Below are 16,090 nucleotides of genomic sequence, written 5' to 3' on the forward strand. Positions count from 1 at the left end.
ATGCCCAGATGGTTTCACTGGCAAATTCTATAAAATATTTAAGGAAGAAGTAACACCAATTCTACATAATCACTTCCAGAAAATAAAAAAAGAGGAAACACTTCCCAATTCATGTTATGAAGTCAACATTATCCCAATACCAAAACCAGACTGTCGGGGAGGAACAATTTTCCCTTCTTCCCTTCTAGGGTTGTTGGCTAGCTTAATAATTAAATTGACATAAAACAGATTTAACAGGAGAAAAACGTTTAATTATGTATGTATGGGAGCCCCACAAACACATGAGACTCACAGGCAGTCAACTTAGACTTATATGCCATCCTGAGGTAAGGGGGTAGGGGTCTGGGGCTTCAAAGAGGAAGAGGAAGCAGGAAGATGAGAAGACCAAATGTTTGGTAAACAAACATTCCATGCCATGCAGATAAGTCCTTCTGATATAAAAAGTTCTCTCTCATAATAGCTATCTTCCTGGTACAGGCTTCCTACCTAAATCCTTTTGGGCAGTTAGGAAGATATAAAAAGCTTTTCCTGAGTCTGTTGGGTCATAATTGCCTTCAGCTTAAAACAATCCACATGGGCTTCCCTGGTGGCGCAGTGGCTGGGAGTCCGCCTGCCGATGCAGGGGACACGTGTTCATGCCCCGGTCCAGGAAGATCCCACATGCCGTGGAGTGGCTAGGCCCATGAGCCATGGCGTCTGAGCCTGCGCGTCCGGAGCCTGTGCTCAGCAACGGGAGAGCCCACAACAGTGAGAGGCCCGCGTACCGAAAAAAAAAAAAAAAAAACAATCCACATACCAAAGTGGCACATTTTGGGGTGGTGTATTCTGCTCCCCATCAAGACCAAAACAGTAGAAGGAAAAAAAAAAAAGTCTGTAGACCACAACAGTCTCTAGTGCAACATCTAGTGGAAGAGTAAGACTACAGCTCCCAAACTAATGGAACAACAGCAAAATAATAAAATGTTATTAATCCAAAAGAGAACAACAACAACAGGACAGAAATAATTATAACAATAGCACATAAAAGGAAGGCATACTTAAACACAAATATATTTTTAAATTACATTAAATGTAAATATATTTAATGAACCAATTAAAAAGCAAAACCATTAAAACATATTTTCTGTTTATAAGAGATATATCTAAAACTTAAGTTTACAGAAAGGTTGAGATTAAAAAGAAAGCTGTTGAAGCCATATTAATATCCAACAAAATAGGTTGTAAGGGGAAAAAGCATTATTACCACACAAAGTTTCAATACAATGAAAATTCAATTCACCAAGAAGACATAATAATTCTGAAATTATATGTATCTAATACCATGGTGAAATAGGCAAACAGTCATAATGAGAGATGTTAACACAATTCTCTTGGTAAGAGAACAGATATAAAAAGTCAAAAACACAGAAATTTGAAAAAACACAAATAACAAACTTGGCCAAATGGATATATAAACTTTTAGTATGTACCCAACAACATACTTTTATTATGTACCCAACAAGCACACATCATTCATACAAACTGATCACATGTTAGCTCATAAAGCCAGTCTCAACAAATATCAAAAGAAAGAACTCAATGAAAATTTTCTTTGATGACAACACACTCAAGTTAGAAATCAATAAAAAATAGTAACTTGGGCTTCCCTGGTGGCGCAGTGGTTGAGAGTCCACCTGCTGATGCAGGGGACACGGGTTCGTGCCCCGGTCTGGGAGGATCCCACATGCCGCGGAGCGGCTGGGCCCGTGAGTCATGGCCGCTGAGCCTGTGGGTCCGGAGCCTGTGCTCCGCAATGGGAGAGTCCACAACACTGAAAGGCCCGCATACCGCAAAAAAAAAAAAAAAAAAAAAATTTTAAGTAGAAAATTCCCTATGTTTATAAGTTAAGGAAAAACACTTCTAAATAGCTCATGGATAAATAAAAACAAATTTAATTTGATTGATTATGAATATATTAAAACTTTCACGACATAGCCATGGCCATGCTTAAAAGGAAATTCATCACATTACAAGCATATATTACAAAAGAAGATGGAATTAATCATCTTCTTAATCACAGTTTTGAGAGTCAGGATGTCTTTGGTTTATGATTCTCTGCCCAGGCAGTCCATGGCTCAGGGGTCTGTGAGCTAGTCTTGCCCTAGAGAAACAACCTGAGTTTCTACATTAATGATGATATGTATAATAGCAATTTTAGTACATTAAAAATGTTACTAACAATGGAAATTTTTTAGTCATCTGACTCTGGTTGATTAGTGTTCAGTTAGCTCAAGATTGAGGTCAGATGGGACAAGAAAGGGAACAGAGTTCTGGAGAGGGAGATTAATCAAACTCAACACAGGAACTTTTAGGGGGACTCAGTTTCATCATCATGAAAAATTCAAATTCACCACATAATTAGGTAACAATTCATAACACACCCACCAAAATAACTTTAAAAAACAAAATGAGGAAAAATACCCCAACCTATAATAGCAAGTATTGGCAAGTATTTGGAGCCTGGGGTACAAAAAACTGTTAGCAGTGTTGACTGAAAGAAAAACGCACAATATAAGAGCTCTCGGTTGAGTATCCAGTGTCTCATTGAGGACTACAGCCCAGGAGACAACCTCCCAGATAAATCTGAAGAACTGCTCTGAAGAGGTAGGGGAAGAGGCTAGTATATATATAGTATATATATGGCTAAGGAATACGTGCAATCAAGCATACATCTCGGTAGAAGGTTATTGCTAGTCATGAGGAAGAGACATCTCAGTTAATGATTTTAGTGCTCTTCTGAGTATGGGAAGATGCAAGAATCCAGGTTCATAAGAAATTTTTTCCAAAATATATCTAACTAAGGGCCTGTTTTGCCTGTTTTGCCAAAGCAGAGTGTCTCATCCTGTTCTTTGTCCTGAATTCCTTTCAGGGTGTATTGTAAAGTCAGTGATTGTAGTGGCTAATGACTTGATCCCTATGAGGCAGGAGACAGATGGGCCCCAGGCTGAGCAGCTCGAGACTGTCCCGTTGGGGGACAGGAGCAAGGAGGAGCTGAGCCCTGCCCAGATAAAAGATAAAGGGACCACATATTTCCCATTCTCGAGGTCAAGGAGACCTTCCCGACTATGCATGCGCAGAAAGGCTTCTCGGGGGTCAAAAAGGGAGGGGGCGTCACCCCATAGTAAGTGATGTCAACCTACCCATAGCCCTCTTTGCTAGAATCCATCTTGGCTAAGAGATGCGTGTGCACACAGGGGAGGACCCTGAGATAAACACATATGGACTAAGAGCCAGGCAAAGGCAAGATGACTGGCCAGAGGAAACCCAGAAGACATGCCCCACGTTAAGTGATTCAAACTACCACGAGGGCGCAACTCTTTCTCTGAGTCCACCTGTGTTAAGTTTTTTCACACATACTCTTTTTCCTCCTAATAAACACTTTATTTGTTTCACTACTTTCCATCTCTTTGTGGAAATTCACTTCTACAAACCCGACTGGCCACTGGCCTAGTGGCTAGGATTCACCACTCTCACAGCCACAGCCTGAGTTCAGTCTCTGGCCAGGGAACCGAAACCCTGCTTCAAGCCACTGCAGTCCAAGGCCGCCCAAGATCACCTACAGAACTGGATGAAGGACGACATTCTTTGTTTTAAAGCAGCAGTGCAGAACGTGAAGGGAAGCAGAATATGACACCCCAAAATATGTTTCTTTGGCATAAGGATTATCTTGAGCTGATTGTTTTTAGGAAACACCAGAGGCGCAAGCTCTGAAAACCAGTACAAGTTACCCTTTTGTGAGGGACACTTACATTTATAAAGGAAATCTCCATTTATAAGTATCTCCCTTTTAGTACCAGGAAGAGAAGGATGATTCTAAATCACAAGAAACTTCTACCAATCAAGAAGGCACCCACTTAAATCTGTGTAACGACCTTACCCTTTTACTGTGCTTTTCCCAGTAACCTCTCATAACTGCCCTCCCCCTCCAACATCCTTCTTCTGTCTTAAGATAGTATTTAAGGTGGTGGTGGGGAAAGTTTTACTCACTTTTCCTGGGTATCTTCCATGTATACAAGAGGTATACATGTTATTAAACTTCTGTTTGTTTTTCTCTTATTAATCTGTATTTTATTACAGAAGGATCTCAGCCAAGAACGTAGAAGGGTAAAGGGAAAATTATTTTTTCTTCCCTACAACTGATTCAATCACTCTGAAAAACAGTTTGGAAACTGTCAAGTAAAGGTGATAATCCAGCAATTCCTTTTTTGCACACATGCAGCAAGAAAAATATACAAGAATGTTCACAGCAACATTATTTTCAGTAACCAAAACTGCTAAGCAACTCAAATGTCTAAGAGTAAAATGGATAAATAAATTATGGTATAATTAGTGGAATACCATACAGCAATGAAAAAATCATGGGGTCAGCAACTATGGCCCATGGACCAAATCTAGTCTAATATCCATTTTTGTCAGTAAAGTTTTATTTGAACACAGCTATGCTCATTTGTTTTTGTCCATGGCTGCTTTTATGATACAACACCAGATTTCAATAGTTGTGAAAGAGTGTAGTTCACAAAGCCTAAAACACTTACTACCTGGCTCCTTACAGGAAAAGCTTGCTGACCCTGAATTTAGAGCTAAAATAGATATGAATTTCACATACATAATACTGGGGGGAGAAAAAGACAATCAACACAATGATAAGGCAACCTACTGAATGAAAGAAAATAAGTGCAAATCATATAACTCATAAAAGGTTAATATCCAAAATATATAAAGAACACATTCAACTCAGTAGCACCCCCCCAAAAAAAAATCTGCTTAAAAAATGGGCAGAGGATCAGAACATTTTTCCAGAGAAGACAGACAGATGACCAACAGGTACATGAAAAGATGCTCAACATCACCAATCATCAGGAAAATGCAAATCAAAACCACAATGAGATATCACCTCATACTTGTTGGAATGGCTATTACCAAAAGGACAAGAAATGACAACTGATGGAGAGGATGTGGAAAAAGGGAGTCCTTGTGCACTGTTGGTGGGAATATAAATTGGTACAGCTACTGTGGAAAACACTATGGAGATTCCTGCAAAAAATGGAAAATAGAGCTACCATATGGCCCAGGAATTTCACCTCTGGGTGTTTATCTGAAGGAAATGAAATCACTATCTTGAAGAGGTATCTGCACCCCATGTTCACCACAGCATTATTCACAAGAGCCAAGACATGGAAACAACCTAAGTGTCCATCGATGGGTAATGGATAAAGAAACTGTCATATGTATATACACAAAGGAATATTATTCAGCCATAAAAAACGAAATCTTGCCATTTTTCTTTTTTCTTTTTTTTTTTGCAGTACACGGGCCTCTCACTGTTGTGGCCTCTCCCGTTGCGGAGCACAGGCTCCGGACGCGCAGGCTCAGCGGCCATGGCTCATGGGCCCAGCCGCTCCGCAGCATGTGGGATCTTCCCAGACCGGGGCACAAACCTGTGTCCCCTGCATCAGCAGGCGGACTCTCAACCACTGTGCCACCAAGGAAGCCCAAATCTTGCCATTTTTGACAACAGGGATGGACCTCCCCATTTTGACAACAGGATTATGCTAAGTGAAATAAGTCAGGCAAAGAAACACAAATACTGTTTGATTTCACTTATATGTGAAACCTGAAAAACAAAACAAATGAACAAACATAATAAAACAGAAACAGAGTCATACATGCAGAGACAAGTAGCTGCCACAGGGAAGGGGGAAGGGAGAAGGAGAGAATGGGTAAGAAAATTAAGAGGTACAAACTACCAGTTACAAAATAAATGAGTTATGGGTATGAAACATACAGTGTGGGGAATACAGTCAATAATGATCTCACTTGTATGTGGAATCTAAAAAAACACACAAACAAAAAAACCAAGGTCATAGATACAGAGAACAGACTGGTGGTTGGTACTGTAATTATTCTCATTTTCATTACCTGAATCCTAAAAAACATGGTTATGATATTTACAATGTTAAAAATTAAACAAGCACTAGTTCTTTACAAACTACAACTGTCAAGCAAAGGTTTAAAATAAAAGACTGTTAATGCTCAGGATTACAATTCACTTAATTGTACACTTAAATCATATTACTTGGAGTGATGCAAAAGCAGATAATCTATTACTGTGGATCCACAGTTGTTAGCATTAGGAGTCAGGAGAACAAAAGAGCAACAGCCATAATGAAGGCAGATGAGCCCTGTCATATCCATTTCACACTAGACATTGAAAGCTATTGCTTTCAGCTTATTTATTTAAGCCCACCCCATGGGTTCTGTACTTTCCTTTCAACCTTCCATACCCACAACTGAAAAGCAGGAATTTTTACATCCTGGGACACTGGATTTTCAGTCCTAAAATCAGGACAGCTCCAGGCAACCTAAAACGGCTGGTCACTCTGAATCAGTACCGTCTTTTTCCACCCTCCTCAAAACTTCTCAGCTGTACTTATCCTTGATCTTTCTTAACTGAATTTGTCCTCTCAACCACAGTCTTGACCCCCAGCCCTTGACCTCAGCAATCTTTCCCTCGACTCCTCCTTAATCTCAGCCTCTCAACCCTTGTAACAACTGTCAGCCTCAACCAATCGTACCTTCTCAATTCCTCTCAAATTTAATCCACCTTACCCTCTCAACCTTATTTGAACTCAACCTCACCTAAACACTGACTCTTGACCTCACCTGAGTCTGACTTCTCAACATCAACCAACCTGGACATCTCAATCGCAGGAGGTCTTGTTCTCTGATCCTTCTCACCTCAACTTTGTCCTCTCAGCCTCCTTCCATAGACCCTGACCAATCTCATCCTCTTAACGTCAATCAACCTCATTTCTCCCAACTTCGTTCTCTTTACTTCGACCCCCTCGTCTAGACCTCTTCTGTTACTGCAATCTCCCTCACTCTCTCTTGCTACGAAAATTTACCCAGTCCTCAAAACCAAAGCCTCAAGTCATCTGATATTTATTGAGATTTTAATATCATATATGTCACTATCAATTTGCTGCTAAAAATTTTTCTGGAACCCGTTCATTTCTATCTTCATTGTAACTGTTTTATTTCAGATTCCACTATTGTTCGTCTATACTACTGCCAAAGTGTCTTAACAGGTCTCTGCATCTCCACTTGAAACAATCTCTTCCATCCTATCTTGCTCCCCCAATCTCCCCTCCATGTTAGCCACTCTGTGTTATATAATACTAATCATTTCCATCATTTAGCTAACTCTTACTCATTCTTAACCTTAATTCAAAGGTTGATACCTCTAGCAGAACTTCTCTGATATCCCTTTCCCAAGTCTAAACCATATGCTTCTCCTTGAAGTTCTAGTAATGTTTTATGCAGAGTTCTAATATAGCATTTCACTGGGCATTGTTATATTGTATGTTTGGATACATTTTTATATTAGATGTCTCCCAGCCTTGATAATGCTATAAACTTTATAAGAACCAGTTTCTTGAATCTTTATCTGTAGGATCTAACACATGACAAATATTCAATTATTTTTCAAATATGTACATGACATCCCATTTCTAAAAGTCAGATTATTATAACTTTCATCTTAAAGCAAAAGGGGAAAAATTCCTTAATAAAATAATTGGAATGCTAACAGAAACTTTAAAACTCAGTTATAATTGCTCTATTCCCTCATAGAAAGTATATATTCCTTTTAAATTTACTATTTTTTATAATACCTACTGTCTTTAAGACTAGCTAGCGTTGGTATTTCTCTTAAACCATAAAATTAACTGAAAAAACTGAATAGGGCTTTAATACTCTCCCACCAACATTACTGAGGTCTGCTAATGAAATACTGCTGACTCTTGAAAACACGAGTTTGAACCTCGAGGGTCCACTTACACAAGGATTTTCCTCAATAAATAACAGTTGGCCCGTCATATCTGCGAGTTCTGCATCCTTGGATTCAACCAACTGCAGATCATGTAGTACTGTAGTATTTACTGAAAAAAATCTGGGTATCAGTGGACAGCACAGTTCAAACCCCTGCTGTTCAAGGGTCACCTGTACTTGGGAAAAACCCCTCAAATATCAGATGTGTGCCACAAAGAAAAGCTACATACTTCTGAATGAATTAACCAGAATTGTTCCGTAACAATAGACCTGAATTTGACAGTAATTGTGTAATCATAGAGGTGGGAATCCTAGTTCTAGCCCTAAATAGCCACATGACCTTAAGCAACTTACTTAAGCTCTCTGAGCCTCAGATTCCTCACCTGTAAAAATAAAGACAGTAATATATCTATGCAGGAACCAGTATAGTCCTACCACAAATGCATACCTGTAAAAAGGATCACTATGAAAAGATAGGTATCACTATAATGAAAGATCATTTTCCTTTCTTTTAGTATTAGTTACTAAAGATACACATCAATATAACTCATAATTTACTGGTATTAATACAAAATAGCTAATTTAAAATTAGAATAATAAAATGGAGTGAAATTATTGTCCTATGTTCTTTAGTCCCTTCTAGATCCAAAAAATGGCTACATCAGAGCATATTTTGTGGGAAAAAGCTAACAGTACTGCAAAGTTTCTAGTGAGTGAGGAGAAAGATAACTAAATTCTTTACATTTCATGATTCACTTCCATGTGATCATTAATATTATTTTAAAGAGTAAGAAAGAGCCCAAAGATCATATATCAGCCTTGAAAAGCAAGATAAAACTCAGACTGCTTAGTATATTGAGTATACATGATATCATCTCACACCTGTCAGGATGACTATCATCAAAAGAACACACATAACAAATGTTGCTGAGGATGTGGAGAAAAGGGAACCCTCCTACACTGTTGGTGGGAATGAAAATTGGTGCAGCCACTGTGGAAAACAGTATGGAGGGTTCTCAAAAAACTAAAAATAGAACTACTATATGACCCAGAAATTCCACTCCTGTGTATATATCAAAATAAAAAAAAAACACTGACTCAAAAAGATATATGCACCCCAATGTTCATAGCAGCATCATTTACAATTGCCAAGATATGGGAGCAACCTAAGTGTCCATCAACAGATGAATGGATAAAGAAGATGTGTGTCAGACCTACTAGAGCATGGACCTGAGGATATGGGGAGGGGGAAGGGTAAGCTGTGACAAAGTGGGAGAGGGGCATGGACATATATACACTACCAAACGTAAAATAGATAGCTAGTGGGAAGCAGCCGCATAGCACAGGGAGATCAGCTCCATGCTTTGTGACCGCCTGGAGGGGTGGGATAGGGAGGGTAGGAGGGAGGGAGACGCAAGAGGGAAGAGATATGGGAACACATGTATATGTATAACTGATACACTTTGTTATAAAGCAGAAACTAACACACCATTGTAAAGCAATTATACTCCAATAAAGATGTTAAAAAAACATAATTGGCAAAAAAAAATGTGTGTGTGTGTGTGTGTGTGTGTATATACACATGTATGTTTTACTTAGCCATAAAAAAAGAATGAAATTTGCAGCAACATGGATGGACTTGGAGGGCATTATGCTAAGTGAAATAAAGCAGAGAAAGATAAATACTGTATGATATCATGTTTATGTGGATTCTAAAAAATATCACAAACTAGTGAATACAACAAAAAAAGAAGCAGACTCACAAATATAAAAAAGAAACTAGAGGTTACCAGTGGGGATGGGGGAGGGGAAACGGGTGAGGGCACGGGCAGTACACACTGTTGGGTGTAAGACAGGCTCAAGGATATATTGTACAACATGGGGAATATAGCCAATATTTTGTAATAACTGTAAATGGAAAGTAACCTTTAGAAATTGTATAAAAAATGTTTTTAAGAGTCCAAAGATCATGTATCAGTCTTTTTTTAAACAGCTGTTTGTATTATTTTTATTATATTTAGTTAGTTATTTGTTTTATTTTTTGGCATCACCATGCAGCATGTGGGATCTTAGTTCCCTGACCAGGGATCGAACCCATGACCCCTGCATTGGAAGCGCAGAGTCTTAACCACTGGACGGCCAGGGAAGTCCCCATATATCACTCTTAAAAAGCAAGATAAAACTCAAGACAGCTTAGTTTACTGAGTATTCGCGTCTCATAAACCAGAACATACATGTACACATGTCAAACGCCAATGACAGTTCTTACTTTAATCTTTACAGCATCATAACGGATTTGTGAAAACTCACGAAGACCAAAAGAACCTCCAACAATCAGCAACTGAAACAAGACAGGGAAACAATTAAACAAAATAGAAGGGCAGAATTCAGTCTATCTATACATTACTTACCTGAACACCAACAGTGGCAGATTATACAAAATCCTATAGATTATTTTCCCTGGTGAGTTACCATTCATCTTTTCAGAGTAGATACAGTACACACTATCACTGGGAAACATTTTAGCACATGAGCAAATACCAAAATCATTACCCCCACCTGTACTTCACCTTATTTAAATATCACCATCAGAAGCATTACATTAGTTGATTCTTACAAAAGACCTATGAGCTAAGGGAAAAAAATACACTTAATAGATGAGGAAATAAAAGCACAACGAAATAAATGACTTGCCCATGATTGTAATGGGTAAATCCAGGAATAAAATACTGGCCTTGCTTCTTCAAGACTAGAATTCTTTCAATTTTATGATTTTGCAAAATAGGCCAATTAGAGAGCATTTTTCTCCATCTTCTAACCAAGTGATAAAACAATCTCATGAAATATGTTACCCTTCTCAGTATGTGGTTCACCTTAAAAGAGCCCATGAATTGCCACTGCTGCTTTAGCATCTCCTCCAATAATCTAATGGGCTTTACTCTCATCCTAAAGCTGTAAAAGTCTAGCAATTTGGAAAAAAATTAGGTTTGATCCCTACCATCAATATATTAATATTACCAATTAAAGTAATACAAACAGATAAAAACACTGTAAAATATAAAATTCTATAATTTTGAAGTCGGAATACCAACAAAACCTTGAGGCTATGAATTAAAAAACCCAATAAATCTGACCACATGAAAATTTAGTCTCTTACCTGCAAATAAATGAAATAAAATGACGTCAAATCAAAAGACAACAAACCAGGAAAAATATCTGTTATGTATAACCAGCTAATACTTCCAATGTCATTATGTAATCATTCTTTGTATAAGTAAAGTAACTTTTTTGTCTCTTGGTTTCAATGAAATGAGACACGCTGGGACCTGGGACCCTTTGCTGCAGTGCTTGCACCTGGACAAACTTCTCCTCCAGCAACAAAATGCAAACAAAATGTAAGGGACTAAAAATTACTGCAAGCATGCACAGTTGGGGCAAATTATGCACAACAAGATACAAAAACACCAAAAACCCAACTGCCACTTCTGAAGAACTTGGAGCAAAAATACGGTGTCAGGAGTAAAAGCAGGGTACTGCACATGTCCCCTACACTCAACACCACAAAGGGGTGGGCAGACCACCTAAGCCACCCCTTTAGCCCCACGCATGGACACATCCCTACGCTCTCCCCATATAAGGAATCAGCTGGCCCCCACCCAAGGGGTTCTGTTTTTGCTCCCCCCTGCTAATAAAGTCTTGCCTGAATTTCTTGTCTGGCCTCTTATCAATATCCATTGATTAAGGAAGGCCAAGAACCCCGGTTGGTAACAAAAAGACACACCTGTGATTTTCCTAACTCCTCTCAGCCTCCCCTTATTCATTCTTCCTCACCTTCCAATCTCAAATTGTTGGAGTATCTCAAAAGGCTCAGACTTCACACCTTTTTTACCTGTTCACAACCAAAAGAGTCCCTAGGTCATGCCATCCAGTTCCATGGATTTAAATAGCTTCTATAACCTAACAACTTCCAAATGTACATTTTCAGTGGGAAACATCCCACTGAAGTGAAGACCTGCCCTCCTACCTGACATCTCCACTTGAAAGTTTAACAGGTATATATAAATTAACATGACAAAAATTCTTGATTTTTTTACCCCAACACTCTTTCTGCCCCAATCTGCTGCTAATCAATCATTCACATCCAAATTAAGGTCAAATACTTTCATCCAATTACTCAAGCCAGCTTTTCCGGAGTCATCTTTAGTTAGCTCCTCTAATTCCTATCTCACATCTAATCCATCACTGAGTTCTGTCAAAATATTTCTTAAATCTGACAATTTCTGACTATATCTTCTTCTAATATTCTAGTCCAGGCCACCATCATCTCTTTTCTGGACCACTGTCATCACAATACCCACATGTAACATAATAAAGAATTTGTCTGGTCTTGGTCCTGGGTTCTTGGGAGGGAGCTGCTCACTTGGAATTTCCTGAGTGACAGGAGCATCTTTGTTATTGGGACCACAGCTGAGTTTATGCCAATGAGGTGATTCACTGTGGGTCCCTAGATAGTCACAGTATAGAGGCTGGTCATGCTGGGATGATCAACCATGTGACTAGAGGGTGGGGGCCTTGAGCCATGTGATTGCAACCTGACCTCCTGACCTCCAAGGAGGAAAGGGTGGGGCAGGAGATTGAGTTCAGTCACACAGCCAATGATCCAATCAACCATAGATGATGAAAATCCCAATAAAAACCTCTTGATGAGCTTCCTGGTTGGGGAACACATCAGTGTGCTGGGATGGTGGCACACCCTGATTCCACAGGGAGAAAACAAGGAAACTCTGCCTTTGGGACCCTCCCCAGACCTTGCCCTAAGGGTCTCTTCTTTCAGCTGTTCCTAATTCATAACCACTATGATAAAACAATAATCCTAAGTATAGTGACTTCCTGAGTTCTGTGAGTCATTCTACTGAATTATTGAACCTGAGGGGCTATCAGGAACCACTGAATTTGTAACCAGTTGATCAGAAGCACAGGTGGCCTAATATCGCACAGCTTTCAGCTGGTGTCTGATAAGGGGAGTTCTATGGAGAACTGTGCACTTAATCTATGAAGTCTCTACTAATGCTACATAGTTACTGTCAAAATTGCACTGTACTACCGACCACTCCTTACCATGGTATCTACACTCCTAGCTAAATATCTTCATTTCTGCACTAGATCCCAATCATCTTATATACTGAAGGGCAGTGATTCATCAAAAATCTTGCTCACCACACTGCATGATTCATCATAAAAAATGCTATTATCTCTCCCATCTTATTAACAAATTTCTCTAGACCTTACTTCCCCATCAGTTATTATCCCATTTCTTTGTTCTTACCTGCAGTAAAATTCCTCAAACAAGTTGTCTATGCTTGCTGCTCTTCCCACTTTCTCTTAGACCCATTCCAACCATCACTGACATCCATGTTACTAAATGCAATGTTTAACTCTCTGTTCTCATCTTATTTCATGAGCAAAATTTGACACCATTGATCACATTTTCCTTCTCTTCCCTTAAACCTGGTTTTCCTTTTACCTCACTGAGAACCCTTCTTAGTCTCCTGTATTGGTCCCTCCTGCACACCCCAACCCTCTGAACTTGGAGTACCCCCAGGGCACAGTGTTTGGTCTTCGCTACCTACATTAACTTCTACCCACAAGCTTAACGCAAGCATGGTGGCTGCTAAAGTAGAAGACCTAACATACTATACAGAATGTCCAAGATAAAATAAAAATTCACTTGTTATAAGAAGAATCAGGAAACAACAACTTGAATTAGGAAAGACTATCAAGTGACATTAGCAAAGGTTTTAAAGGAACCATCATAAAAGTGCCTCAAAGAGCAATAAACTAATGAAAAATTAGAAAATTTCAGCAAAGACCAAAAAAAAAAACCCCAAAAAAAAAGGTGACATCAGTGAAACAGAGTAAGAGTCTCCAAAAACCCTCTCCATTAAAGCAATGAGAACACTGGCAAAAGCTGTCAAATCTACTTTTTCAGAACTTTGGAAATTAAAAAAGGCATGCAATGATGTTGGGAACATTTACGTAAGAAGAATGACTGAATCTCGGTTAAAGCAGAAAGTTTGGTGGCATTTTTAGCCTACCTATTCCCACGTCTCGACCCCAGCTCCTTGGTAAACATGAAAACCAAAAGTCTAAAATCAGGATATAAAGCAGTAACCGCTGGAAGGGGCATAATGGGGTGGGGCTCCTTAAAGTCTTATTCCCTGAGAATTTTCATTATCTGACCAGTCTGGTGGTTCCCTGGAAGACCCACTCGCAAGGCTGTCTTTAGTTTTCCTGACTTGGAGCTCAACTAGTGCAAACACACTTCTCCCTGGAAGTGTTTGCTGAAAAAATTCAGAGGCCATTGTTTAACATCATACTGCCTGAGGTGGTAGATGACAGGGCAAGGAATAGTCTAACCAAAAAAACTCAAAGGAAAATATGAGGCATAAGGTGTCCATAGAGGACTCTAAAAGCTCAAACATATTCCTGACACTCTGGAAGGACACGCACATGAGCAGAACTGTCCACATGCCCAGAGCAGTGTGTAAGCTCAGGAGAGATCGGAGAAGGCCCTGAACACTCACCTGTGGCTAACCTTGAGGCTCTGAGCAAGCAAGAAGTAACAGCTTAAAGAAGAGTTTGTAACCTGCCTGAGTATTGAAGGCATACCCAATTAAGCACACAGAGCCCCTTGACAAACACTGGGAAACTTACTGGTTCCAGGTGTCTAAGAAAACCTCTGCCCAATAAAAAGAAAAACAGTCCCATTTAAAAATGAGCAAAGGACTTGAATAGACATTTCCCCAAAGAATATATACAGATAACCAATAATCCATTGTATGAACAAATGTCCTGCATTATTAGTCATTAGGGAAATGCAAATCAAAACCACGGTGAGATACCACTTCACACCCACTAGTAAGGGTTTATTTTTTTAAAAAGTGGACAATGACAGTTGTTGGCAAGAATGGGAAAATCAGAAGCCTCATATATTGCTGGTGGGAATGTAAAATGATGTAGTTTTTGGGAAACAGCTTGGCAGTTCCTCAAAATGTTAAACATGGAGTTACCATACGACCCAGCAATTCTACTATTAGGTATTTACTCAAGAGAAATGAAAACACATCCATACAAAAATCTGTACAAGAATGTTCATAGCAGCATTATTCATAATAGCCAAGAAATGAAAACAATCTCCTAAATGTTCATCAATGAAAAATAAATATTCCAACTGATGGAATATTATTTACCCATTAAAAGGAATGAAGTTTTGACACATGTTACATGAATGAACTTTGAAAACATTATGCTAAGTGAACAAAGTCACAATAGACCATAAGTTGTATTATTCTATGAAATCTACAGACAAAAGTAGATTAGTGGTTAACTAGGATGGGAGAAGGGTAGGGGACAACAGGAAGTGGCTACTAGTGAGTATGGTGTTTCTCTTAGGGTGATGAAAATGTTCTAAAATTAGACTGTGGTGATAGTTGCATAACACTGAATAAACTAAAAACAACTGAACAGTAAACATTAAATGGGCTAATTTTTTAGAATGTAGAAACCAGTAGTCACTGGTCAGATTAGAAAGGTAAATTCTGCAGACTAAATGCGCAGTGTGGAAACTGAAACAATAAATATACTCTCTTTTTCAAGTGGTTTGGGAGACAACAAATATATTCCCTTTTTCAAGTGGTTTGGGAGAGCAGGGAAGGAGAGTATTATTGGCCTATACCTGGTACTCTAAGTCCTCTTCTGTATGTTGCTAAATAAAGATTCTTATGAAGCAAGCATTAACATTTATCTAAGAGAGGAAATAATTTCAACTTGAAGTATAGTAGTAGACTATAGTAATTATGGAAAATTTGACTGATACATGATGAAGACGATGTATCTTTTGAGGTCTTTCTAGTAGTGTTGGGTTTCACAGTACTGAATTCAACATTTTCCTCTACAAAAGTAGTTATATGTCTAGGACCCATATTTTGAAACAGTACAGACCTAGGTCCAGTATAGTACAGGTCCAATATAGACACAGAGACCAGTACAGAGAAATACACTTGGGAAGAAGTCTACTGTGGTAGTCTCCATTCCATGAAATAAAACAAATGAGGGAAACCTTAGAAGGTACTTTAATACTACTGGTTTTAAGAGCTTAGCTTTGATGATTTTGAAAGATAAGAAACAAAATCAAACTGTCTTCCAGTGGGACATGCAGGTG

General features: G+C 38.9%; 1 protein-coding gene across 1 annotated transcript in view; it reads right to left on the bottom strand.

Annotated features, from left to right (window-relative positions):
- The window catches only part of COX16 (cytochrome c oxidase assembly factor COX16), a 33,943-nt gene that overhangs the window by 16,538 nt on the left and 1,315 nt on the right, over positions 1-16,090 (bottom strand). The window contains exon 2 of the mRNA XM_081229448.1: positions 10,139-10,210. Coding sequence (XP_081085574.1) covers positions 10,139-10,210 — 72 coding nt within the window. The remainder of the gene's footprint in view (positions 1-10,138; positions 10,211-16,090) is intronic.

The sequence above is a fragment of the Mesoplodon bidens genome (assembly GCF_964165515.1).
Source record: "Mesoplodon bidens genome assembly, chromosome: 3".
NCBI lineage: Eukaryota > Metazoa > Chordata > Mammalia > Artiodactyla > Ziphiidae > Mesoplodon > Mesoplodon bidens.